Below are 27870 nucleotides of genomic sequence, written 5' to 3'. Positions count from 1 at the left end.
ACCATCCCAGACAGGGTTTTGTGTATCCTGGGTAGGCAGGGCTTTACAGGAAGGTGACTACAAGTGGCACCCCGGTGCTCACTACGCTTCTGCCGGCTAGAACCAGTTCCAGGGGCACACCAGCCCCTGGCCTGGGGAAAGTCCGGCATGGGAGAGGGGTGTAACCACCCCCCTTCCTGGTCCCACCCCTAGGGCAGGACCTAGTCGCGTACCCACCCCTTTCTTTAGGATAAAGGCAGGAGCTGGGACCCTTCCAAATTAGATCATCTTTGATTCAAGAAACTACTTTCTACGAAAGGAACTCTCGACTCTTCTCAAGATTTCTCCCTTGTGGCTAAGGAGTAGTCACCCTGCATCCGCAGGCACCATCTAAGAACTCTGCGGTTTGCTGCACGTCCTTCCTCCGGAATCCGACTGACCAGCTCGACGAGACCCGGATTCCCTGGCACCTCTGACCTCTACCTACCTCTACAGCTAAGCTGAGAATCGTAGGTGCGACGAGACCTCGAGGGACCGGCCATCATCAGAACTGCACGACTTCTATCCAGCACGACCGCCGAGGGATCCTCTGGTGAGTGCTTTGGGGTCCGAGAAGCCCCGACCCTGAGCAGCTCCAGCACCGAAGACCAGCCCCCAGCATCCACGAGATCTGCGTGGGGCCCTTCTGCTTTTTGCTGCTCACCGCGTTGTCTGGCTACTAGCCCGCTGGCTTGTGGCCTTCCCGACGACGACAACACTGCTGGTCTGGTTGCTCCAGACTGGCCCTTGCTCCCTTCCAAAAGAGGAGCACCCCGGACCCTCCTGGTCCACTCCAGACGCCATTTTAGGTCCACCGCGTGGGCTTGAATTTGCCAAGACTTGTTGCCCCAATCCTGGGTCCAGCGACGTCGACAGCATCAACCATCGTGGGACAGCTCGCACCTCCATCCTGGTCGCCGACAACGCCTCCTGGTCCGTGAGACTGCAGAGTCCAGCGTCGCCCACTCACCTGGTCGAGGTGACTACCATCCGGTGCCATCCTGGTGCCCATCTGATCACTGGCTAGTGATTAAGAACTTGGTCCCCTCTGCTTTCAGGTGTCATCCATCTTCGATCCAGGCTTGGATCACTTCGAACAATCTTCACTGGTCGCCTGCCAGCAACTCTTTCTTCAGGCTCCTGGTTCGTCAACGAGGATTCCCGACGTCTTTTCAGACCTATGCAGCCGCAGCCCCTGGGCTAGGTAACTTCGGCATTTCGGTGCCCCAGCATAGCCTCACTATCCAAGGGTCCAGATCCACTTTCGTTTTTGACCTACCTAGTCAGATTCGCCCGAGAACACTAACTTGGCTTTTACTAGCCTCCATAGACTTTGTCCCGCATCCCGCGTGAGAGTGCACACTCTGCACCCGAGTCCCCTAGGCCTCCTACTAGTAATCTGAAGGTTCGGTAACGTAGTCCTAGCGATTCCAAAGCCTATTAGTCCAGTACTTACCTGCTAGTAATTTCGCATTCCACTTTCATAGTATATGGTTTTTCGTGCCCCTCGGGCATTTGTGTAAATTGTGCAACTTAAAGTATTTTCGTACGAGTTTTGTTGTGTGCTCAGTACCCTGTCCTCATAAAGAGTACAGGGCTGTTGTGATCTAAATAAATACACTGTTTATTTTCATAACACTTGTGTGGTGTCCTTTCACTTGGTGTTCAAGGGGTATATGTGATGGTATAACAGCTGGCTTAACACGCCCTCTAGAGTTTAGCCCGAAGACTGCTCGTATCCATGCTACTAGGATAGCTGGTCTATAAGGTTGACTTACAACCAATCACCATAAGGGTTGTTTGGACTGATACAAAGTGCTCACTAGAATAGTGAACATTATATATCAGGCCAACTTCTCACAGGCGGTATAGCTCAATTTCTTAAATACCAAGTATCCATTATGAAGCCTTCTTCTGGAGGTGGAAATGAGTAGATTTACTCTGTTTCCAGCAGTTTGTCTGATATTTAGAGATGAATTAAAGTAAATATGTTGGTACCCTTATAAAGATGACCTTTTCATACCAAATGTTATTTGAGCTGCTTAGGTCCTTACAGCTGTATCCAGAGGTGAAAGAGCCTTTGCCAGAAAGCCCACTTGATCCAACATTAGTTTCTTACCCTCACCGCACAGACGCCGCCCTCCAATCCTGTGCCTGTGCCGAAGGGGATGATGGGAGTGTTGTGGGAGTGGCAGATCTTCGCCAGCATGGAAACCTGCTCCACATCCTGTGGCCACACCACGGCATCTGGAGGCAGACAGCTGCAACAGAAATACAAAGGGATCAGAAAAATATGTGAAATAGACCCTGAAGAAGAAGATGAAACTGTAGGTCTCTCTACTCCCAGGAAGTAGACACAGCCTGGAACAAAGAAAAACATTGGCAATAACTGCAAGCAGACCTAGCATGTCTGGGCTGTAAAGGAAACAGTTGCAGCCAAAATAATGGCAAAAACGACTTGGTGGTAAGAGCCGCAGCCATGCCTGGGAGGATTCCCTACTTTTGGGTACCAGATGGAGCTCACAACAAAGAACACCACTTGGTTGAATGTCGAAAAGCTGGTCCGGTAAGTATGGCTATGATCATGCCACAGTCACAGCCCACAACAGCAAAAATATGCTTGAAGTGAATAACGGCATGCAAGCATTCCAGCTTTTGACCCCCAAACACGAGTGACAGCCCACAACAGATAAAGCCGCTTGCATAGAATCACTGCTAGAATGTAGGGCATGTCTCCCCATCCCCACGCAGTGATTGCAGCTCAGAACATAGAAAACACCTGGTGAGAATGACTGTAAGCAAGTGTGGAGGTCTAATACCGCTGTAGTCTACAAAGTGGAAAGTTCTTGTTGAGAAAGATGGCAAGCAAACCTGACATTGTCCTACCCTCTTGACACTAGACCCAGCCAACAACAGAGAATAACACTTGTTGAGAATGCCGGCAAATGGGCCTAGTAGGTCTCCCTACACTCAAAGAGTAGGCACAATCCACAACGGGAAAAAAAACACTTGATGAGAAGGGCAGCAAGCAAGCGTCCTTACTTTCAAAATTGAAAGGAACAAGTGACGGATGGAATGCTGAAGAATGCAAACATTCACCCCCAGTCACAAAGATCTAGATAAAAATTCTTGTGATTTTGCTCAGAACACCACCCCGTTTGGACCCAGCCATATGCAAATCAGTGCTGACCCTGTTCTCATGGGAACAGTCCAGCCCGAACTGCCAAGCCAGGTCCTCCCTGGACCGGAAACAAGCATCCTGGGCCCAGTTTCGAGCAAAAGAACAATGGATTAAACCCAGATCTTGGTGACCTGGTGTGAATGTTTGCATTGTTCAGCATTATGCCCATCATTTATTAGGTCGAGCTGGTGTAAGCAGTGTGAAGCACTGCGTCCAGCGAAGCATCTTTTGCCATCCACTTCCTGGAAATGTGAGACAGGGGATAGGCACGCGCATGGGATTCTCCCATGTGAGCGCGTACGTTCACCCACACGCCGTGCACATCTCCTGTCCCACATTGCCAGGAAGTGGATAACACATACACAGATACACACACGCGCACGCACATACACACACAAACAGACACACACGCACACACACACACACACACAGACACACACACAGACAGACACACGAATACACAGACACACTGGCACACACACAGACACAAGCACGCACACACACACGCGCACACATCCCCCCGAACACACTCACTGGGCTCTTTCCGCGAGTCCCTCTCTCCCTCGGCAGCCAGCGGGTCAGTCTCGGCAACAGGGGGGGCTCTCCACGAGCACGGGAGCCCCGCTAGCTCACACGCAAATCTTCCGGCTGGCTTCACGTGCACAGGAGCGCGGGGTAGGCTCCCGTCTGCTTCCTGTCTTTTTGCGGCCCCACCCCGCCCCCGTCCCACCACAGGTTGCTTGACTTCCTGTCCAAGCCGGCTGCGGCGGTGAGTTTTTCAATACCTAACTTGTTTTCCTTTGTTTTAAGACCATTTGCAAATTGGTGTTTTGAGCACGGCAGTCAGCGCAGGTTATAACATCCATTGTGTGGATTGGTAACCAAAACTTTCGAACTTCAGTGTTTTGTCACATTTGTGCCAGAACAATAATTTAGATTTTAACTGTGTTGTTTTAAGTGAATGAATTTTTAAATGAAGTACTTAATTTTCAAACCTCGTTCTGCACATTTGCCATGTGCAGATGAGGTTGGCTGCTGTGAGCGGCCAACAGCTGCAGCTCATGGCCTGTGTCCATGCATAGGGGATGGTGGGCACAGGACCTGACCTGCAGCCTGTCCTCCCGTCAACCCTCTGCTATCAGCCAACCCCTTTGGCCAGGCCTAGTTCCGTATTTACTGCTGTCAGTTGATCCCACTCTGTGTGCAGCAGTATGGGTTTGGCAAAGGACCTGGCCAGTGTGCAGGCATATTGGACTATACAGGCTATCAGATAATTCCATCTGTGCCCTGTCTTCAGCCATGCGCTGTGGGTGTGGTGTGCAGGGACTTATCAAGGGCCACGCCCTGTGCCTTTCCCCCTACCTGTAGCCTTCTGGCATGCTCGGGAAGGGTTGGGTGCCAGGGCTCAGTCTTTATTTGTGGTCAGACACCTGATAAAGTATCTGTCTTTGCCTTTGTTTGTTTTTCATCAGCATGAAAGTCTTGAATTGGAAGTACTTTGTGATTCAACCACAAATTCGCAGTTGCTTCTCGCACCTAAAATGGCAGTTCTTGCGACTCTCGAAGCTTTTGTGACTGGGAGTCAAGCACCATTTTTTGTGGGGCTTTTCGTGGTGTGGGGCTTGAGTTTCTTTACCAGTCCTCTGGGGCCAGACACTTCTTAACCACCCCCACCCCACCTCAGTTGTGCAATTGTCTTTCTACAGCATGAAACTCTCAAGTCATAGCCTACTCATGACCTTCAAGAGCCCTCGCCCCACCAAAAAAATCTGAGCCTTTATCCAGCCAGTTAAATTTTTACAAACAATTAAAGATGTGAATGACTGTCAAATTGAAATAGAAAAGCCTATGTTTCAATTGTTTTACATACTGATATCTCAAGAACTACTGGATATATTTACACCAAACCAACTAAAGCACGCTTTCTGTGTAATGTAATACTTTCGTGCCAAGTTCGGTGTAAATCTTTTCAGCTTTTCACGCTGTAGGCATGAGCAAAATTTCCTATCAGAAATAAAATGGAAATTCACTTCTTTTTAACACCCCCCCCCATCTTTTTTGTCCGTGCAAGAAAATTGGCATGTGGGACATTAGCTGACTAAGTTGCAGAGTCGCCAAATTTTGTGCAATTAAAACTGATAAATATTTATAATTTCAAATGTACTATTTGAAATAGGTTATTAAAGATTGTATAGTTAAATACGAAATAAATAATATATATTTATATATATATATGAATATATATATGAATATATATATATATATATATATATATATATATATATATATATACATATATATACACACATACATTAATATTTTTAACTTTAATAATTAATTTAATTTCTCATTATTTCCTATGACGTTTTATTTTAAGTCCCTTCTGCCTTTATATTCTATGGGAGGTTGTTGCACTACGAGTGATTGGCCATGAGTAGTGCTGAATTTACAACAAAAATTTAAGTTACTAAAAAAGTGTAAGTTACTACAAACGTTCAGTTTATGAATACCGAAAAGTAATAAACGTACTCAGAATCGCAGATTGTGAATCAGGCCCTCTGTATCGGAGAACACCTGGCCATAATCGTACAGCACATTTCATTATGCAGTCACTCCCTGCTCCAGATCGTACACATGTTCAGAGCTTGCACAAGATCACATAGGTTATTGGAAGGCACAGATACTCCCTGCTTGAAGTCACACCGAGGGCTAAACGATATCAAGCTAGTCACAGGGCCGCACAGGACCAAAACTCCCAGCAACAGAAATGTTGTTAGAGAATATAAAGTCTCTACCAGGCTCAAAGGGTACAGAACCTTTCTCAGGATCCCATACAGTGCCACAGAATATGAAGCGCTCTATAAACTATAAAAGCTGATGTTGACGAATATGAAGCGCTCTATAAACTCACAGCTGGTATGGACGAATATGAAGCTTTGTTACGTCTAGTGGTATGAAGTGACTGAGTGACAGGATACTTTTTATTTAACCATGTTCTGGCCACTCTCCCTCTGTATGTGAGAATTCTAGCTCTTGCTCCCATCACTTCTCCACTTTGAACCCTGCATGAGTGTACTCTTCCGAGTTACCCCTTGTAGCTATGCCATCTTTGTATCACTACAGCGATTGGCATTGCTAATCCCCATCCGCGCTTGGAACTTCTCTTATAAACAGTGATCACGTCCCTTTTAAGAGACAAATGGTTTCACTTCCCGCTCTAATGACAATGACCGCAGCTGTTGCATGTGTACAAAGTTGGTATATTCCATGGATCTAATTACAATAGAAAGTGACAACTTGTTGTCTCTTTTGCATGGCAATATCAAGAAACCTGCACAATGATTTACATCAATTGTTTACGCCGGTTTCAGGTGAAATTATAATATAGCAGTGAAAGCATTAGTTCTTAATTTGTAATAAATAAATAAGTGCCAGTGCTCTGTCAGGAGTACACTTCTGTTTGCAGAGCTCATTGCCGCTCTCAGCACTGCCAATTATAGTTTCAACACGGCTAACCTTCACTCTCCTACAATAATAATAATAATACAGAAACTTGTTGAGCGCGAACAGCTACCTCTGGGGAGGTGTCCCGGCGCTAGCGAGTCCTACAGCAAGAGTGAGAAGTCAGGAAAAAGAACAGGATTATTGCATAAAAAGCCAAGTTTTTAGGAGTTTCCTAAAGCTGGCTTCTGACGTGGCGGATTGGATGGCAGGGGGCAGTGTATTCCAAAGTTTCGCCGTGCCGGCCGAGAAGGACCTGCCTCCAAGTCTAGCTTTCCTCACGCGCGGTACCATTAGCTTGAGCAGGGAGTTTGAGCGCAGCTCTCGTTTTTGGTGGTAGCGGGGGAGTCGGAGTTTTAAATAATTGGGACACGTGCCTTTTAGCGCTCTGAAAGCCAGAGTAAGCACTTTGAACTTAATTCTGCTTGCCACTGGCAGCCAATGCAGCTCGTGCAGATGCGGAGAGATGTGCTGCCTGAAAGGGACACGTTTTATCAATCTCGCAGCCGCATTCTGCACGATCTGTAAGCGTTGCACCGCATATTTGGGTAGACCAAGATAGAGGCCACTACAAGTGTGACAATTCGAACTATTACAGACCGCCAAAGCTAGAAGAATGGCTTTGGCAGCAGGTATTAGTCATTTTTAAGTATATTGAATAATAAACATCTTTTGTGTTAGGCTCCAAGTTAGACAGACAGCGCCGCCATACGGTAGCCTGTCATAAGTACCGTTGTTGACAATTCAGTGCCGGTGCCAAGCACCAGAAACCACCAGCTCAAATTAAGCACTAGATAGCATTCATGGAACTGGCCAAAAGTGAACACCAGGGATCAGCTACCAGTCCCTCAGCCACACAAGCGATGGCGTGTGCCAGCTGAGGGCCACCTGCCTAATTTAGAATATTATTTTTTAGGATGAGGCAACGTGTAAAATTTAGGCCGAGGTTCTGACATTCCTACGGTTTATTTGAATTTTGAATTTGAATTTGAATTGGATTTCTAAAGCGCGAGATACCCGAGGGCGTCTCAGCGCTGTGACTCGTCAGGTTAGATCTAGGGCGAGGTGGTTCAGGGGAACAGCCAGGTTTTCAATAGCTTACAGAAGAACAACAGATTGGTTTCCCTCTGGATGTCGAGTGGTAGGGCATTCCACAGTTTAGGGGCGTTGTATGAGAAGAGACGCCCCTCTGACCGTGCTCTTTTAATTCTGGGGACGCTAGCCAGGGAGAGGATGTTAGATCTCAGCTGCCTGTTGACTTTATGTGGTTTGATAAGGGGTCTCAGAATAGGGGGGCCCTTGCCGTGAAGGATTTTGTGAGTGATGCATAGGGTTTTAAAGGTGATTCTTTCATGGATTGGTAGCCAGTGTATCGAGATGAGGGCGGGTTTTGCAGAGCATCTGAGTTTAGTGCCCGTCAGCAGCCTTGCTGCTGCGTTTTGGACATATTGAAGTTTATTAGTGACCAGTTTTGAGGCACCCAGGTATAGGGCGTTTCCATAGTCCAACCTTGATATGATGAGGCCCTGAATGAAAAGTTTCCTAGACTGAGGGGGTATAAGGGGGAGTATTTTGCGGGCGATGTGTAAAAGGCCAAAGCATGTTACAGCAGTTTTTCTAGCTTGTGTCTTGAAATTGAGGTCCTGGTCGAGCCAGAAACCTAGGCTCTTTATTTCTTTTTTTGGAATGGGGGTGTTCCCATGCAGGGTGGCCACAGAAGCTTAGTGGGGAGTTTGGATGCATCACCAAGTAGTAGAATCTCTGATTTCTCCCCATTAAGTTTGAAGAGAGACTCACTCATCCATTTTGAGATGTTCGTGAGGCACGTGGCTAGGTTTTCCTGACATTGAGCCGACTGGTTTAAAGAGACGACAAGTTCAGTGTCGTCGGCATACATAACTACCTTGATGCCAAAAGGTGTCACGATTTCCTCCAGAGGTGACATGTACACATTAAAGAGTGTGGGGCTCAGGGAGGAGCCCTGAGGAACCCCACACTGCAGGGGCAATGCTCTAGAGCGGACGTGTCCATCAGTGACCTCAAAGGTTCTATGCTCCAAAAAAGATTTGAGCCAGGCCAGAGCAAGGCCAGTGACTCCAGCCCTACTCAGCCAGTGGATAAGAATGGCATGGTCCACAGTGTCGAAAGCGGCGCTAAGGTCCAGGAGGATCACTGCCACTGTTCCCCCTGCGTCCAAGATGGATCTCGCTTCTTCGACCACTGCAATGAGGGCGGTGTCCGTTCCCTGCCCTGATCTGAATCCTGTCTGGGAAAGACGCAGAAGGCCGTTGGATTCGAGGAAGGTCGAGAGCTGTTGATTAACAGATTTCTGTGCCATCTTGCTGATTCCGGGTAAAAGGGAGATTGGTCGGTAATTGGCCATGTCTGAGGGGTCAAGGTGAGGTTTTTTTTAGTAATGCTCTAACAGTGGCCTTTTTCCAATTGGGGGGGGGGCTATGCCTTGACCAAGGGATGAGTTTATTAGGTTGATGAAGAGGGGAATCACAGTGGGGGTTACCAGTTTAAGTTTATTAATGGGTGCCGGGTCAGTCGGTGATCCACTCTTGATAGAATTTAAAATTGTGAGAAAAGTCTCTTTGGTTAGCTGGGAAAAGAAATCAAGGCAAGGAGTGTCTGGTGCTGGGGCGGGGGAAGGGAGATCAGGGGAGTGATTACCGGTAGGGAGTGTTTTTAGGATGGTAAGGATCTTCGTGGAGAAGAACTCGGCCAACTGATTGCATCTTAGGCCAGAGGGGTCGGTAATCGGTGGTGGATCTGGAACTTTCATCAGTGATCTGATGATATGGTACGTTTCCCTTGAGGAATTGGCAGCAGCTTGAATTTTTCCTTCAAAGAAGGCGGCTTGGGTACTTTTTAGGCTGGCTTTATAGAACATCAAGGTTGATTTATAATCTCTTTTGCTCTTGGTAGACCAGTCCTTCCTCCATAAACGTTCCAGTTTTTTACATTGTTTTCTTAGGTCACGCAGCTCTGGCGTGAACCAGGGGGATTTGAATGTTCCACTTTTATCGGGGAGAGGTTTTTTTGGCAGGACTAGGTCTAGGGATTTTTCGATCCAGGTGGTAAGTTGCTAGTCAGCTAGGACAGGATCCGAGTCTAGGGCTGGTATGGTGGCTGGTATAGTGGCTGGTATGGTGGCTTTATGATGCCTTCCTGTGCACATGTACTGATTGGGGGCGAGGAAGAGGGGGTGTATTTACTGAGTGTACTTTTTTTATATATGTATGTGGTCTTGACATGAACCCAGACAAATCGGTGGTGGACAGGGTGAAAGGCATACAGCCAACGACTATTACATACATGTCGACAGACACAGGTGGCAGATTCGATTTGTAAAGCCATAAATGGCCTTATTTTAGTAGTCTCCCACCTAAAATTGCTACTATTTCAATGTTAGTCCAAAAGGGAATATAACATTCCCCGATTAAAATTCTTCTTTGTCTCCCTCTTCCGGTCTTGTAAATCTTGGCATGTATGCTATTGGAGGGGCTAATGGGGTTAGGCTGTTAAAGCGCCATGTTAATCCATCGTGAGCTAGTGTCCTTCAAAGATTAGTGTTTTCAGGTATTTCCTAAATTGAAGCAGGGTTGAGGCCACCCTGGTCTACACAGTGATGTTTTAAATCGGAGGTCTGTTTTCTTTCGTTTTCTTTTAAGACTTCTTTGTCTTCAGACTGGTGGTGTCTTGTCTACGGTACGGTGACCACTTCCCTTCATGTCAGTATGGAAACTGTGTCTACTGCTGAATTTTTGTGTGATATCCTATTGTTCAGGGTGCTGTGGTCTTGGTTTACTTCCATTGAATCAGAGCTTAACGTGTGCATGTTCATTAGTTAAGCATTAAACTATTTAACATACCCTAAAAAATATAAAACCTTAATTTAAACCTGCAGGTTAAAATGACATGGGCTGTGCCAGCTGCAGTGGACATGTAAGTAATAATGTGGGCCCTGGCACTTCCTTTTTTACAAATCAAGCACTGCATTGAGCTAGGTAGATGAACAAATACCAAAATCAATGATTTGTAAGTTAAAAGGTCAGGACTGGAGATAGTGTTTCCAGTGATCTGGAGTGAAGAAGTCACCCTAACTGATAGTCACCTAAGGGGTTGAGCTTGTCAGCCAGGTAGTTTGCTAGAAGTTGTGATGGCTTCATCAGTAATCAGCTGTTTAGGTCTCGCACCTGGCGATACAGCGCGAAAGCGATGTCGCCTGCGAGACCTATTGTTGTCGACTCTGCTTACAAGGGCTTGCAAGGGTGACAGGAGATGGGCAAGCGCAGGCCGGATCGGATCGGTGAACGTGCGCGTTCACCACGTACAGTCACGCGCTGTGCCCATCGCCTGTCTCCCTTGCAAGCCTCAAGCCGTTAGTTTCACTTTCCCTCCCCCCTCAGCTCCTTTCCGCTATTACAGCACCAAATGCATTTTACTCGCACGTGCACACAACCCCCTCATGCTTGCTTACATTACGCACGGTAGTCCTCTCTCAGACTTTCTTGTAGGCCCCAGCACATCCAATGTCCTGGACAGCTGCCATTATGGAGTCGAGCGGGCGGCTGTGGTCTGTAGGCCTTCAATCCTTCTGTGCTAGACGGCCGCCGTTAGCCCCGCACTCACCATTAGTTCCGCACTCACCATTAGCTCAAGGCGTGGCAGCGGGGTCAAGGGCCGACTCCACTCCTGTCATCTTCTGCCTGATCTCCTCTGTCCGTGCCACCGCTTCAGTCTCTCTGAGTCTGCTACTTCAACTCGGCATTCAGTAAGTCTCCCACGTCTGCTACACCTCTCGGCAGAAGCTAGGCCAGGCTCATCGAAATTCGCATTGGCGGCTAAACAGGCCCCGCCCCTCGTGTCCTTTGGTCTCAACGCTGGCCAACAGGGAGTCATCCTCCTCTCCTTCTCCACCCAGCACCAGTAGGGAGTCTTCACCCTTCTGTTCCGACTTCTGCGGCCACACCCTCTTCACCTAATACATTTTTACAGCTTCCTGAGTTTCCGCTCGTGTTGCTGTGTAAATTGTACAAAATGTGTTTATCTACTTATGGACACTGCAGGGCTTTTATTTTAACATTGCGCCCGCTTCATGGACGCTGGGCTTTAGATCATTGTCTTCTTTCCTCACGGGCGCTGCAGGGGAGACACGTGGCTGCTTCATGCAATAAGCTAGTTCAGCATGTCAGGGGTCCGTGAGTGGAGCAGGATACAAAGGCAAGTGCACGCGGTAAGACTGCAGCCCTGCCAAGGGTCACTCAGGGGTTAAACTAATTGCACATTTGGTATTGTTATCCCATCCCCTCAAAATATTTTGTCATGCAATTCACAGCGCCAGTACGTGCTTGAATTAGTGTGCTGGTAATGCGCTTTGCAAAGACACTAACAGTGTCTGTTCTTCTGCGGCTCTGTCAGTATACCCAGGACTGAGGAGAGAGCATGGGTTATGATCAACCGTTTAGTAGTCAGACTCCTGTGGCTGGCAGCATTTGACCTTGCTTTACTTTAATACTTATGGAAGTCCTGGCTGCTTTTTTTTTTCTTTTTTTGTGTGTGTGGTTAGAGGTGGTGCGCTTGGTGCAGGGCAGATTGTCTCTTAGGGAGATCTCGCCATGAAGCTCTGCCCCCACTCCCCCTTCACACAGTGACATTTTATATACAGGTTGGCAGGTCTAAGATCTGTATGAAATGTGCCATTAGTAGGAGACGAGGCAAACAGTTTTTGTTTCCTAGAACTCGCAGGTATTCAGAGGGTAGGAGGCTTCCGAGTTTCTAAAAGCACTTTGCACTTCAGGAGGTGTAGCCCACACAAGAATCCCCCTTGAAAATCATCCTTCATGTGCTGAATCGCGACTCTCCAGTTCAGGCGTGTGTCTCTCTAGGGCCCAGGCATGATTAATTGTTAGCAAACTGGCCTGACCCCTACCTAAGCTAGTGACCTCTCTGTGACAAAGAGCCATGCCTTGTGGACTACTAGACCCTGTACACCTGTGCTTGCATACATTCAGTTCATAGTGGGTACTTCACACACACACTGCACCCTCACACACACTGCACCTTCACACACACTGCACCCTCACACACACTGCACACTCACACACACTGCACATTCACACACACACACACACTGCACCCACCTACACTGCACCCTCACACACACTGCGCCCTCACACACACTGCCCACACTGCACCCTCAAACACTGCACACACTGCACCCTCACACACACTGCACCCTTGCACACTGCACCCTCACACTGCACCCTTGCACACTGCACACTGCGCCCTCACACACTGCACCCTCACACACACTGCACCCTCACACACACTGCACCCTCACACACACTGCACCCACACACACCGCACCCTCACGCACTCTGGACCCTCACACACACTGCACACACTGCACCCTCACACACACTGCACCCGCACACACTCTGCGCACCCTCACACTCTGCGCACCCTCACACTCTGCGCACTCTCACACTCTGCGCACCCTCACACTCTGCGCACCCTCACACTCTGCGCACCCTCACACTCTGCGCACCCTCACACTCTGCACCCTCACATACTCTGCAATGGAACATACACTCCAAATACCACTAAGTGCCACATAATTACACTGCACTCAATGCAACATACACTCCAAATACCACTCAGTGGCACATAATTACACTCCACGTAATTACACTGCAATCAATGCAACATACACTCCAAATACCACTCAGTGCCACATAATTACACGCCACATAATTACACTGCACTCAATGCAACATACACTCCAAATACCACTCAGTGCCACATAATTACACGCCACATAATTACACTGCACTCAATGCAACATACACTCCAAATACCACTCAGTGCCACATAATTACACGCCATAAAATGACACTCTACTGAATACAAAAGATAGAAAGAGCTGGGCACTGCTTTTGATATCTTTGTTTGAAAAAGTACAAGTATTTAGGTGCTCTTAGGTATCGCCCATCACTCCAGGCGAGTATTAACAATCCAAATAAAGTGAAATCAATGAGTCATTGATGCCATCCCTAAGGCACTCTATGAATTAATTGTTCAAAACGATTGATGAGAAAAATCCTTATACGTTCATCAGTATGTCTATTTTATTTATTTTCCATAGTTGATATTCATTTCATATCGATATAATGAAAAGTTTCAAACACATTCAATGTTCACAAGTACAAAATGTGAAATCCGCTCCAATGCATTTCGGGCCTCCGCCCTTCATCGGGGAGCATCTACAATGGAAACAATATGTGGTTGTAATCTCTATTCCAAATGACATATATTTCTTTAACAATGTGGCTGATGAAATGTTAAAGTCCAAAAATACCATTAGTCGTTTTAATCACCAGTAAGTGCTCTATCTGTTTCATGTGCTCGCTGTGAAAATACTCGAACTGTTTTGCCGTTTAAATGATACTGTGATGCATGAAATTAATAACAGGTGAAAACGTGCAGTATCATGAGAAAAACTACTTAGTTGCGATCAAATGAATCTGGGTGCGCAAAGTTTCCGATGTCTAAAACATGCAGAGTTTAAATCGGCTAGCTGCGCGCCTAATGCGATGCCTGAAATTTTATCATTACTTACTTTGTTTGAAAACTTCAAAAGTTCCGGACGCCGAGAACGGCTTGTTTACCCGGTCTGGTTTCAATGGCGTTTAAAAATAGACGCCGAGGTGTAGGTCATGTGACCTGCGTGTATGAATATAGAAAAAGGACTGTGTGTGGAAAAATCAAGCTAGATGACGGGCTATTCAGTACGCTAGAAACAGTGAAAACGTATTAAGCGCTAGGCTAATGGTATTCTATGATTAAATCGATGTGTAGCAGAAACAGAGTAAATAAAGTAAATTACAATTCACAAAAATAAGTTACAATTCACACAGATATAAAGTTTCATTTGTGATCCACGTGTAGGGGTCAGAACGGAACAATGGGGCATGCTGTTGCCATCTGCTTTTCTTATAAATAACATGCAAATTCCACACGTTCATTTAAGCCAGCCGGCTTGATCGAATTCAATTTATAGATCCAATAATTTTCCCTTTGTAACAGCATCCTGTTATTGTCTCTACCTTCTTTTTTTAGAATAATTTCCAGAACCATGAACCTCAGTTGAGATATATTATGATTCATTTCTAAGAAGTGTGTTGCTACTGATGATTTTAAGTTCTTGGTACGTATGTTGGATTTATGTTCATTTAACCTGGTCTTGAGCTTACGTTCGGTCTTTACAACATATACTTTTCCACACGGACATTTAAGAAGGTAAATGAGATTGGTCGAATCACACGTTGCTGTCACTTTTAATCTAATGTTATATCCTTTCATGGGATGTGTTATCATATTTCCAGGAATAACATTATGGCAATTGTTGCAGTTGTTGCATGGTTTAGTTCCTTTGGAGGTGAATGATGGTTCTGTGGGTTGTTTCAAAATCTCACCCAAGTTTTTACTCCTAGTATGGGCAAAAATCGGTTTGGCTTTAAACATGTCTTTAAAGTCAGACTCTAAAACAGACAAGAAGAAGCCGACCATCAGCTAGTGATCAACATATCAGACTACTCTTTTTCTGATCAAGAAATAAAATTACTTCAAAGAGGCACTTCCTTCGTACCAACATCAAGAACAGACTTACTTGAGCTTGAAGTCAGTACATTTAAACTAACTAGAAAATTAAGATTACGCCACTTCTTTACCAACATAATGCCGACAACAGGAGAAAAAGAACCGGATCCCTTAATGGGCCTTAAAACATTCAGTTCATTCCAGGCTCCCCAAAGCCACAAAACCATTGATCTATTTGAACAAATGGTCAGACAAGATCTCTTATCGATCAACTTCGAGAAAAAGAAACATAAGAATATCACACAAAAAGACCGTGATACACTCAAAAAAATAGCAAACAATCCCAATATAACTTGTACCAAGGCAGACAAGGGTGGTGCCCTGGTGATCATGAATTCGACCATGTACCATCAGAAAATCAATCAGCACCTATCAGATGACTCTACCTACTTACAACTTCCAGGGAACCCTAGCGTTGAATACACTAGGAGCTTGACTGAAATAGTGAATAAAGCCACAACACTAGGAGTGATCAACCAAAAAACAAAGAACTTTTTGCTCAAAACCAATCCAAGAAGCCCCAACATATATGCGGTTCCAAAGATCCACAAAAATCTAATGGATCCCCCAATTCGACCAATCGTATCGACCCGCAACAGCATACATCAACCCATAGGACAGTTTTTGGACCGTCACCTCCAACCTATTGTTCAATCCTTACCAAGTTACATCCCGGATACTACAGATTTTTTGAAAAAACTCGAAACTATCAAACTAGATCCAAGCGAAGAATTGTGGTTATGTACCGCTGAGGTAAACTCGTTATACACCACCATTCCACATCAAGAGGGTATAGAAGCCATGGAACAGGCCATTCTACAATTAGAAGTAGACGAACCCATGAAAATATTCTTAATGGAACTAGTTATGTTTACTTTGTACCACAGTTATTTTGCTTATAAAGACAATTGGTTTCTGCAACTAGTGGGCACGAGCATGGGAAACAGCGCTGCTCCAGTCTACGCGAACATTTTTATGGGAGAATTTGAAAAGTCTCATATTTGGTCTAACCCAAAGTGGAAGAACAATCTCAAAATGTATGGTCGATTCATAGATGACCTATTTATCCTTTGGAATGACACACGACACAACTTGGAACAAGCATTAATCATGCTGAACGCAGCCAATCCCCGAATACAATTCACTAGGACCATAGATCCTAAAACTATCAATTTTCTGGATGTCCAAATTACCTTGCAAAACAATCAAATAACAACGGATATCTTTCGTAAACCGACAGATCGTAACAATTTGTTACATTACAACAGCTTCCATCAGCCTTCACTGAAAAAAACACTTACCAAAGTCGCAACTCATGAGAGTGAAACGTATCACTTCAGATCCAAACATGACAAAATCAAGAATGGAGGAAATGCAAGATCGGTTCAGAGAGAGAAAATACCCAGAGGAATTGCTAACACAAGCCACAAAGGAAGTCAATAAAATTGATCGACAAACTTTATTACACCAGACAACCAACAAACAGAGCAGTGACCGGATGGTCATAGTGTCAAAATATTCTAACGTAAGCACTGAATACAAGAAAACAATACTGAAACATTGGCCAATGTTAGAGTTAGAGTCTGACTTTAAAGACATGTTTAAAGCCAAACCGATTTTTGCCCATACTAGGAGTAAAAACTTGGGTGAGATTTTGAAACAACCCACAGAACCATCATTCACCTCCAAAGGAACTAAACCATGCAACAACTGCAACAATTGCCATAATGTTATTCCTGGAAATATGATAACACATCCCATGAAAGGATATAACATTAGATTAAAAGTGACAGCAACGTGTGATTCGACCAATCTCATTTACCTTCTTAAATGTCCGTGTGGAAAAGTATATGTTGTAAAGACCGAACGTAAGCTCAAGACCAGGTTAAATGAACATAAATCCAACATACGTACCAAGAACTTAAAATCATCAGTAGCAACACACTTCTTAGAAATGAATCATAATATATCTCAACTGAGGTTCATGGTTCTGGAAATTATTCTAAAAAAAGAAGGTAGAGACAATAACAGGATGCTGTTACAAAGGGAAAATTATTGGATCTATAAATTGAATTCGATCAAGCCGGCTGGCTTAAATGAACGTGTGGAATTTGCATGTTATTTATAAGAAAAGCAGATGGCAACAGCATGCCCCATTGTTCCGTTCTGACCCCTACACGTGGATCACAAATGAAACTTTATATCTGTGTGAATTGTAACTTATTTTTGTGAATTGTAATTTACTTTATTTACTCTGTTTCTGCTACACATCGATTTAATCATAGAATACCATTAGCCTAGCGCTTAATACGTTTTCACTGTTTCTAGCGTACTGAATAGCCCGTCATCTAGCTTGATTTTTCCACACACAGTCCTTTTTCTATATTCATACACGCAGGTCACATGACCTACACCTCGGCGTCTATTTTTAAACGCCATTGAAACCAGACCGGGTAAACAAGCCGTTCTCGGCGTCCGGAACTTTTGAAGTTTTCAAACAAAGTAAGTAATGATAAAATTTCAGGCATCGCATTAGGCGCGCAGCTAGCCGATTTAAACTCTGCATGTTTTAGACATCGGAAACTTTGCGCACCCAGATTCATTTGATCGCAACTAAGTAGTTTTTCTCATGATACTGCACGTTTTCACCTGTTATTAATTTCATGCATCACAGTATCATTTAAACGGCAAAACAGTTCGAGTATTTTCACAGCGAGCACATGAAACAGATAGAGCACTTACTGGTGATTAAAACGACTAATGGTATTTTTGGACTTTAACATTTCATCAGCCACATTGTTAAAGAAATATATGTCATTTGGAATAGAGATTACAACCACATATTGTTTCCATTGTAGATGCTCCCCGATGAAGGGCGGAGGCCCGAAATGCATTGGAGCGGATTTCACATTTTGTACTTGTGAACATTGAATGTGTTTGAAACTTTTCATTATATCGATATGAAATGAATATCAACTATGGAAAATAAATAAAATAGACATACTGATGAACGTATAAGGATTTTTCTCATCAATCGTTTTGAACAATTAATTCATAGAGTGCCTTAGGGATGGCATCAATGACTCATTGATTTCACTTTATTTGGACTCTACTGAATACAACATACACTCCTCATATTACCACTAAGTGCCACATAATTACACTCCACATAATTACACTCTTCTCAATGCAACGTAAATACACTCCACATAATACCACTCAGTGCCATATAATTACACACCTAATACTTACACTCTACTCATTGCAACATAGATACACTTTATCTATCTATCCCCCTCACTCTATCTGTCTATTTATCGCACTCACTCTATCTATCGCCTTCACTCTATCTATCTATCTATCACCCTCACTCTATCTATCTATCGCATCACCATAGCATCACTCAGCACCACCGCAGCATCACTCAGGGGCACCACAACATCACTATGCGATACCACAGCATCACTGAACGCCACAGCATCACTCGTCGCCACCACAACATCACTCAGCGCCACCACAGCATCAATCTGTGCAACAATTCAACAACAACTGGTTGAAATATGTTCTCTCAATGTTTCAAGCTTTATTACAAATGTCACAAAAAGATGTTAATATTTCACTTCTGTTCTTGGATTTTCATCACAATAAAATACAATGAACTTAATCTTCACAAAAGTTATTTACAAAAGCTATTGCCATTATAAATTACAATAACTTTTATTTAAGTATTAATTATTAAAAAAAATAAAAGGCATTTTTATTTGTAATATCAATACATCTAAGTCACATAAATACAACACATATTGCATTACAAATGCTATAGGTGTCCCATTTGCGAAAGTTAAAACTATTGGCATTGTAAATCACAAAGCTATTAATTTCGCTATTTTCAAAACCAACACATAAATAAAAAAATTGTCATTTACAATACCAATAGCTCAAACTTTCCTAATGCGAGACCTATTGCATTGCAAATGCTTGTTCCTTTAGATGCCCTAAATGGGAAGGGTATGCCCGACGTGGGTCCCGTGCTCAGTGCGCAACTGGATTCAAGCTAGCCTGGCTGACGAGGGGTGATGCCCCTGAACCGGTCCCAGGATGCTTGTTTCCAGGCCAGGGAGGACCTGGCTTGGTAGTTTGGGCTGGACTGTTCCATGAGGAACAGGGTCAAGACTGATTTGCATATGGCTGGGTCTAAACTGGGGTGACGTGGGGAGCAAAAGAACAATGGATTGAACACAGATCTTTGTGAATGGAGGTGAATGTTTGCAATGTTCAGCATTCCATCCATTATTTTTTCCTTTTGCTTTTGTCACCTTACTTTCAGGCAACAGTAGCAGCTCACAGAAGAGTAGATCACTTGGACAGAATGACTGCAATCTGACCTGCCAGGTCTCCCTACTTTTAGGCAGCATTCTCAACCAAAAACAAAGAAAAAACTCTGGTTCAGAATTCTGGCAAGTAGGCCTGTAAGGTCACCCTACAAACAGGTAGTAGTGACAGCCAACAAAGCAAAAAAAAACAGTGAGAGTAATGACATGTAGGCCTGGGAGATCCCACTCAGTCTACAATGGAGGAATGCATGGTGAAAAACAATTTTTCGTTATATGCCAGACCTATAGTTATAGCCCAAGCTTGGTGTACTTATGCTTGTGCACAATACATACACTCTATGGTAGATATCACTGCATCCGATTTTTGTTTAGAAGAGAGAAGAGAAGTTTCTTTATGGAACACCTATTTGCTTAAATGTGCTTCTTTGTTGTGTGTGTCACTATACTGTATTTCACTTTATTACTACTCAGTCTACTGAGAATTTTCAGCTTATCTGCTATATTGCTGTATCTTTTGAATTTACTTTTACTTTGCTTCTATACTGGATTGACTAGTAATCCGAAAAAATCCCTTTGACCTTAATTGGTGATTCTTGGTCCTTATTGGGGAGTCACATTGGCTTCACAAATTAGAAATTTATTATTGATGTCTTCTTCCTTACAGTGCTTCAATTCAACCATATGACCATTGGGGAAAAATCTTTGATGACTTTACTAATGGAATGAGGAATAAGTACCAGAACGCTGTCAAGAACCATGTGGTATTAAACGTCTAAGAATTTTTCTACGGTAGAGATGGAAAAGCAAGATTACCAGTCATTACATTTTTGCATGTGGCGATGGCTGGGTGAGATAAGTGCTCAAAGCTGTCATTTACTTGTAACATACAAATTTGTTTAATCACTTAATGGCAAGCTTAACTCTTTATCCTTGGTTTCACGGATTGAGGACTGTAACTTAGGGTGTAGCAACAGAATAATAAAATCGTAAAATTACAGTAGCAAGTACTACATAAAAATAAGTAATGAGGTATGCCGAATAGTGATAGAGGGACACTATTTGTTAACTGCAGGGAGTTTTATTCAATTCAGATGACTGAAAGGAAGTCTTTGCCCTAGTGAGATTCGAACATGTGAACTGAAGGTTACACACAAACATCAAAAGTATCCCCATACTCTTCTTTATCATCTACCTCTGGATCTCTCTTCATCAGTAACATCACCTGCAAGAAGCACAAAGAGAGGAAGACATCACTGTTGAGAGGCCACATATGTCGACTCAAGCCTCAAGGGACCCATTCTGGCTAGACATAGGTTTTTAAATGATATCTTAAGGCCAGAATTATGTTGGTTTTCTTGGAGCTTGTAATGTCAAACATTACTAAGTTTCATCAGAGGTTACTATGCTTCCTTTCTGGGTTCATAAATCCAATCCCTGCTGCCCTTGATGTGCTAATCGAGGCCTTCCACTTGCTCCTCCTTCCCACCTATCCCATAGTCCCTTCTCCCATGGTGCCATTTCGGAAGCATCCTCCTCCACCTGTCCTTCATAACCCCTACAGGTAAATTGAAAAACATTAATGGTGTCTTCCAGTGGAGTCTTCCCTACTACAGCATGCTAGAGCAATCGCTATGGTTAGAAGCTCTGCCCTAGTTCACTCTCCTTCCTTCCTTACTGAACCTAAAGGACTTGTCTTCTCTCTTGTTTGGCAACCTAAATGCATTCCCTTTAAAGAATAACTGATTGCACCAGCGAGCTTTGGTTTAAGTAATGCCCCGGCAACGAAGGATTGGGCTAACATCTCTTTTTGGTGGATTGCACAACCCATATACATGGTTGAAAATATCATGCCCATCGCTCTGAGCATAATGTAATGGGGTAGGGTTGAATGTAGGAGGCGAAAGGTAGGAAGACCCTGAAACAGCACTTTAGAAGTTATCCACAAATGTTTATTAGCAGAGGTCTGGTAGGCAGGGGGTGCACAAATATCTAAATATGACCTCTGGTATGTAGAGGGAGTTTCCACTTGCCTGAACTGAAAATATGTCTGTTGAAATACTAAATAATAATTGTTTAAAAAGAATACCGGCCCTAATTTCCCCAGTCCTCCACCACCTTCAGAGCTGTGACTCTTCAGTATAATATCTAGACATTTCTTGGTAGTATGGCAATTTCTCTGCATCAGCACTATCCCATAGGGTTTACCTACATTGAATCCTCAAAGTTCACCTCAAACGTGATAATGATCAATTTGAATATCTCTATCCTAAAAGTACTGACAAATAGTGAATCTAAAATCAGCAGCCTCCTGAAGTCTCCTGATATATCATCTAGTCAATCCAGAGAAAAATGCTTAAAGAATTACCAGCAGATCAGATTTTAATTGCTGTGCATGTCTGTATTCTGGGTATTAACACCTCCTCCTGAAATTCCAGTTTTTGTGGGAAAACTGGAATAAGGAGAGACAAGGTTTTTCTGGCCAAGGCAAAAGTAGGTTTAATTACTATGGCCAGTAGACCAGTCACCTTCGTAGAGCTGAAAAGCTAATTTCAAATTGCTGCTCGCAGGCAGCTGCTTATATAGTTGAAAAAGTGAATACCTAAACATAATTGTCTAAAGAAAAGCCAAAAACAAGTCAAAGAATACATGAGTTAATAATATACTTTTACATAAACATCACAACTCCTCTGTGTCCTTCAACTTTGTAACCTTTTCTCTACATTCTCTTTATCCTAGTTCTAACAAAGCTTTAATTCTGGGGACGCTAGCCAGGGAGAGGATGTTAGATCTCAGCTGCCTGTTGACTTTATGTGGTTTGATAAGGGGTCTCAGAATAGGGGGGCCCTTGCCGTGAAGGATTTTGTGAGTGATGCATAGGGTTTTAAAGGTGATTCTTTCATGGATTGGTAGCCAGTGTATCGAGATGAGGGCGGGTTTTGTAGAGCATCTGAGTTTAGTGCCCGTCAGCAGCCTTGCTGCTGCGTTTTGGACATATTGAAGTTTATTAGTGACCAGTTTTGAGGCACCCAGGTATAGGGCGTTTCCATAGTCCAACCTTGATATGATGAGGCCCTGAATGAAAAGTTTCCTAGACTGAGGGGGTATAAGGGGGAGTATTTTGCGGGCGATGTGTAAAAGGCCAAAGCATGTTACAGCAGTTTTTCTAGCTTGCGTCTTGAAATTGAGGTCCTGGTCGAGCCAGAAACCTAGGCTCTTTATTTCTTTTTTTGGAATGGGGGTGTTCCCATGCAGGGTGGCCACAGAAGCTTAGTGGGGAGTTTGGATGCATTACCAAGTAGTAGAATCTCTGATTTCTCCCCATTAAGTTTGAAGAGAGACTCACTCATCCATTTTGAGATGTTCGTGAGGCACGTGGCTAGGTTTTCCTGACATTGAGCCGACTGGTTTAAAGAGACGACAAGTTCAGTGTCGTCGGCATACATAACTACCTTCATGCCAAAAGGTGTCACGATTTCCTCCAGAGGTGACATGTACACATTAAAGAGTGTGGGGCTCAGGGAGGAGCCCTGAGGAACCCCACACTGCAGGGGCAATGCTCTAGAGCGGACGTGTCCATCAGTGACCTCAAAGGTTCTATGCTCCAAAAAAGATTTGCGCCAGGCCAGAGCAAGGCCAGTGACTCCAGCCCTACTCAGCCAGTGGATAAGAATGGCATGGTCCACAGTGTCGAAAGCGGCGCTAAGGTCCAGGAGGATCACTGCCACTGTTCCCCCTGCGTCCAAGATGGATCTCGCTTCTTCGACCACTGCAATGAGGGCGGTGTCCGTTCCCTGCCCTGATCTGAATCCTGTCTGGGAAAGACGCAGAAGGCCGTTGGATTCGAGGAAGGTCGAGAGCTGTTGATTAACAGATTTCTGTGCCATCTTGCTGATTCCGGGTAAAAGGGAGATTGGTCGGTAATTGGCCAGGTCTGAGGGGTCAAGGTGAGGTTTTTTTAGTAATGCTCTAACAGTGGCCTTTTTCCAATTGGGGGGGGCTATGCTTTGACCAAGGGATGAGTTTATTAGGTTGATGAAGAGGGGAATCACAGTGGGGGTTACCAGTTTAAGTTTATTAATGGGTGCCGGGTCAGTCGGTGATCCACTCTTGATAGAATTTAAAATTGTGAGAAAAGTCTCCTTGGTTAGCTGGGAAAAGAAATCAAGGCAAGGAGTGTCTGGTGCTGGGGCGGGGGAAGGGAGATCAGGGGAGTGATTACCGGTAGGGAGTGTTTTTAGGATGGTAAGGATCTTCGTGGAGAAGAACTCGGCCAACTGATTGCATCTTGGCCAGAGGGGTCGGTAATCGGTGGTGGATCTGGAACTTTCATCAGTGATCTGATGATACGGTACGTTTCCCTTGAGGAATTGGCAGCAGCTTGAATTTTTCCTTCAAAGAAGGCGGCTTGGGTACTTTTTAGGCTGGCTTTATAGAACATCAAGGTTGATTTATAATCTCTTTTGCTCTTGGTAGACCAGTCCTTCCTCCATAAACGTTCCAGTTTTTTACATTGTTTTCTTAGGTCACGCAGCTCTGGCGTGAACCAGGGGGATTTGAATGTTCCACTTTTATTGGGGAGAGGTTTTTTTGGCAGGACTAGGTCTAGGGATTTTTCGATCCAGGTGGTAAGTTGCTGGTCAGCTAGGACAGGATCCGAGTCTAGGGCTGGTATGGTGGCTGGTATAGGGCTGGTATAGTGGCTGGTATGGTGGCTTTATGATGCCTTCCTGTGCACATGTACTGATTGGGGGCGAGGAAGAGGGGGTGTATTTACTGAGTGTACTTTTTTTATATATGTATGTGGTCTTGACATGAACCCAGACAAATTGGTGGTGGACAGGGTGAAAGGCATACAGCCAACGACTATTACATACATGTCGACAGACACAGGTGGCAGATTCGATTTGTAAAGCCATAAATGGCCTTATTTTAGTAGTCTCCCACCTAAAATTGCTACTATTTCAATGTTAGTCCAAAAGGGAATATAACGTTCCCCGATTAAAATTCTTCTTTGTCTCCCTCTTCCTGTCTTGTAAATCTTGGCATGTATGCTAATGGAGGGGCTAATGGGGTTAGGCTGTTAAAGCGCCATGTTAATCCATCGTGAGCTAGTGTCCTTCAAAGATTAGTGTTTTCAGGTATATCCTAAATTGAAGCAGGGTTGAGGCCACCCTGGTCTACACAGTGATGTTTTAAATCGGAGGTCTGTTTTCTTTCGTTTTCTTTTAAGACTTCTTTGTCTTCAGACTGGTGGTGTCTTGTCTACGGTACGGTGACCACTTCCCTTCATGTCAGTATGGAAACTGTGTCTACTGCTGAATTTTTGTGTGATATCCTATTGTTCAGGGTGCTGTGGTCTTGGTTTACTTCCATTGAATCAGAGCTTAACGTGTGCATGTTCATTAGTTCAGCATTAAACTATTTAACATACCCTAAAAAATATAAAACCTTAATTTAAACCTGCAGGTTAAAATGACATGGGCTGTGCCAGCTGCAGTGCACATGTAAGTAATAATGTGGGCCCTGGCACTTCCTTTTTTACAAATCAAGCACTGCATTGAGCTAGGTAGATGAACAAATACCAAAATCAATGATTTGTAAGTTAAAAGGTCAGGACTGGAGATAGTGTTTCCAGTGATCTGGAGTGAAGAAGTCACCCTAACTGATAGTCACCTAAGGGGTTGAGCTTGTCAGCCAGGTAGTTTGCTAGAAGTTGTGATGGCTTCATCAGTAATCAGCTGTTTAGGTCTCGCACCTGGCGATACAGCGCGAAAGCGATGTCGCCTGCGAGACCTATTGTTGTCGACTCTGCTTACAAGGGCTTGCAAGGGTGACAGGAGATGGGCAAGCGCAGGCCGGATCGGATCGGTGAACGTGCGCGTTCACCACGTACAGTCACGCGCTGTGCCCATCGCCTGTCTCCCTTGCAAGCCTCAAGCCGTTAGTTTCACTTTCCCTCCCCCCTCAGCTCCTTTCCGCTATTACAGCACCAAATGCATTTTACTCGCACGTGCACACAACCCCCTCATGCTTGCTTACATTACACACGGTAGTCCTCTCTCAGACTTTCTTGTAGGCCCCAGCACATCCAATGTCATGGACAGCTGCCATTATGGAGTCGAGTGGGCGGCTGTGGTCTGTAGGCCTTCAATCCCTCTGTGCTAGACGGCCGCCGTTAGCCCCGCACTCACCATTAGTTCCGCACTCACCATTAGCTCAAGGCGTGGCAGCGGGGTCAAGGGCCGACTCCACTCCTGTCATCTTCTGCCTGATCTCCTCTGTCCGTGCCACCACTTCAGTCTCTCTGAGTCTGCTACTTCAACTCGGCATTCAGTAAGTCTCCCACGTCTGCTACACCTCTCGGCAGAAGCTAGGCCAGGCTCATCGAAATTCGCATTGGCGGCTAAACAGGCCCCGCCCCTCGTGTCCTTTGGTCTCAGTGCTGGCCAACAGGGAGTCCTCCTCCTCTCCTTCTCCACCCAGCACCAGTAGGGAGTCTTCACCCTTCTGTTCCGACTTCTGCGGCCACACCCTCTTCACCTAATACATTTTTACAGCTTCCTGAGTTTCCGCTCGTGTTGCTGTGTAAATTGTACAAAATGTGTTTATCTACTTATGGACACTGCAGGGCTTTTATTTTAACATTGCGCCCGCTTCATGGACGCTGGGCTTTAGATCATTGTCTTCTTTCCTCACGGGCGCTGCAGGGGAGACACGTGGCTGCTTCATGCAATAAGCTAGTTCAGCATGTCAGGGGTCCGTGAGTGGAGCAGGATACGAAGGCAAGTGCACGCGGTAAGACTGCAGCCCTGCCAAGGGTCACTCAGGGGTTAAACTAATTGCACATTTGGTATTTTTATCCCATCCCCTCAAAATATTTTGTCATGCAATTCACAGCGCCAGTACGTGCTTGAATTAGTGTGCTGGTAATGCGCTTTGTAAAGACACTAACAGTGTCTGTTCTTCTGCGGCTCTGTCAGTATACCCAGGACTGAGGAGAGGGCATGGGTTATGATCAACCGTTTAGTAGTCAGACTCCTGTGGCTGGCAGCATTTGACCTTGCTTTACTTTAATACTTATGGAAGTCCTGGCTGCTTTTTTTTTTCTTTTTTTGTGTGTGTGGTTAGAGGTGGTGCGCTTGGTGCAGGGCAGATTGTCTCTTAGGGAGATCTCGCCATGAAGCTCTGCCCCCACTCCCCCTTCACACAGTGACATTTTATATACAGGTTGGCAGGTCTAAGATCTGTATGAAATGTGCCATTAGTAGGAGACGAGGCAAACAGTTTTTGTTTCCTAGAACTCGCAGGTATTCAGAGGGTAGGAGGCTTCCGAGTTTCTAAAAGCACTTTGCACTTCAGGAGGTGTAGCCCACACAAGAATCCCCCTTGAAAATCATCCTTCATGTGCTGAATCGCGACTCTCCAGTTCAGGCGTGTGTCTCTCTAGGGCCCAGGCATGATTAATTGTTAGCAAACTGGCCTGATCCCTACCTAAGCTAGTGACCTCTCTGTGACAAAGAGCCATGCCTTGTGGACTACTAGACCCTGTACACCTGTGCTTGCATACATTCAGTTCATAGTGGGCACTTCACACACACACTGCACCCTCACACACACTGCATCTTCACACACACTGCACCCTCACACACACTGCACACTCACACACACTGCACACTCACACACACACACACACACTGCACCCACCTACACTGCACCCTCACACACACTGCACCCTCACACACACTGCCCACACTGCACCCTCAAACACTGCACACACTGCACCCTCACACACACTGCACCCTTGCACACTGCACCCTCACACTGCACCCTTGCACACTGCGCCCTCACACACTGCACCCTCACACACACTGCACCCTCACACACACTGCACCCTCACACACACTGCACCCACACACACCGCACCCTCACGCACTCTGGACCCTCACACACACTGCACACACTGCACCCTCACACACACTGCACCCGCACACACTCTGCGCACCCTCACACTCTGCGCACCCTCACACTCTGCGCACCCTCACACTCTGCGCACCCTCACACTCTGCGCACCCTCACACTCTGCACCCTCACATACTCTGCAATGGAACATACACTCCAAATACCACTAAGTGCCACATAATTACACTGCACTCAATGCAACATACACTC

The 27870-nt window shown here is 45.0% G+C and overlaps 1 protein-coding gene across 2 annotated transcripts in view; it reads right to left on the bottom strand.

Annotated features, from left to right (window-relative positions):
* LDHD (lactate dehydrogenase D) overlaps positions 1-27870 on the bottom strand; it is a 735651-nt gene that overhangs the window by 500781 nt on the left and 207000 nt on the right. For both annotated transcript variants that reach the window (XR_015302444.1, XM_086945224.1), the window contains exon 3: positions 2138-2279. Coding sequence is in view for 1 of the 2 variants with exons in the window: in XM_086945224.1 (XP_086801350.1) it covers positions 2138-2279 (142 nt within the window). In the remaining variant the exon portion in view is untranslated. The remainder of the gene's footprint in view (positions 1-2137; positions 2280-27870) is intronic.

Source organism: Lissotriton vulgaris, chromosome 12, assembly GCF_964263255.1.
Source record: "Lissotriton vulgaris chromosome 12, aLisVul1.2, whole genome shotgun sequence".
NCBI lineage: Eukaryota > Metazoa > Chordata > Amphibia > Caudata > Salamandridae > Lissotriton > Lissotriton vulgaris.
This window is presented reverse-complemented; position numbering and strand designations above follow the sequence as displayed.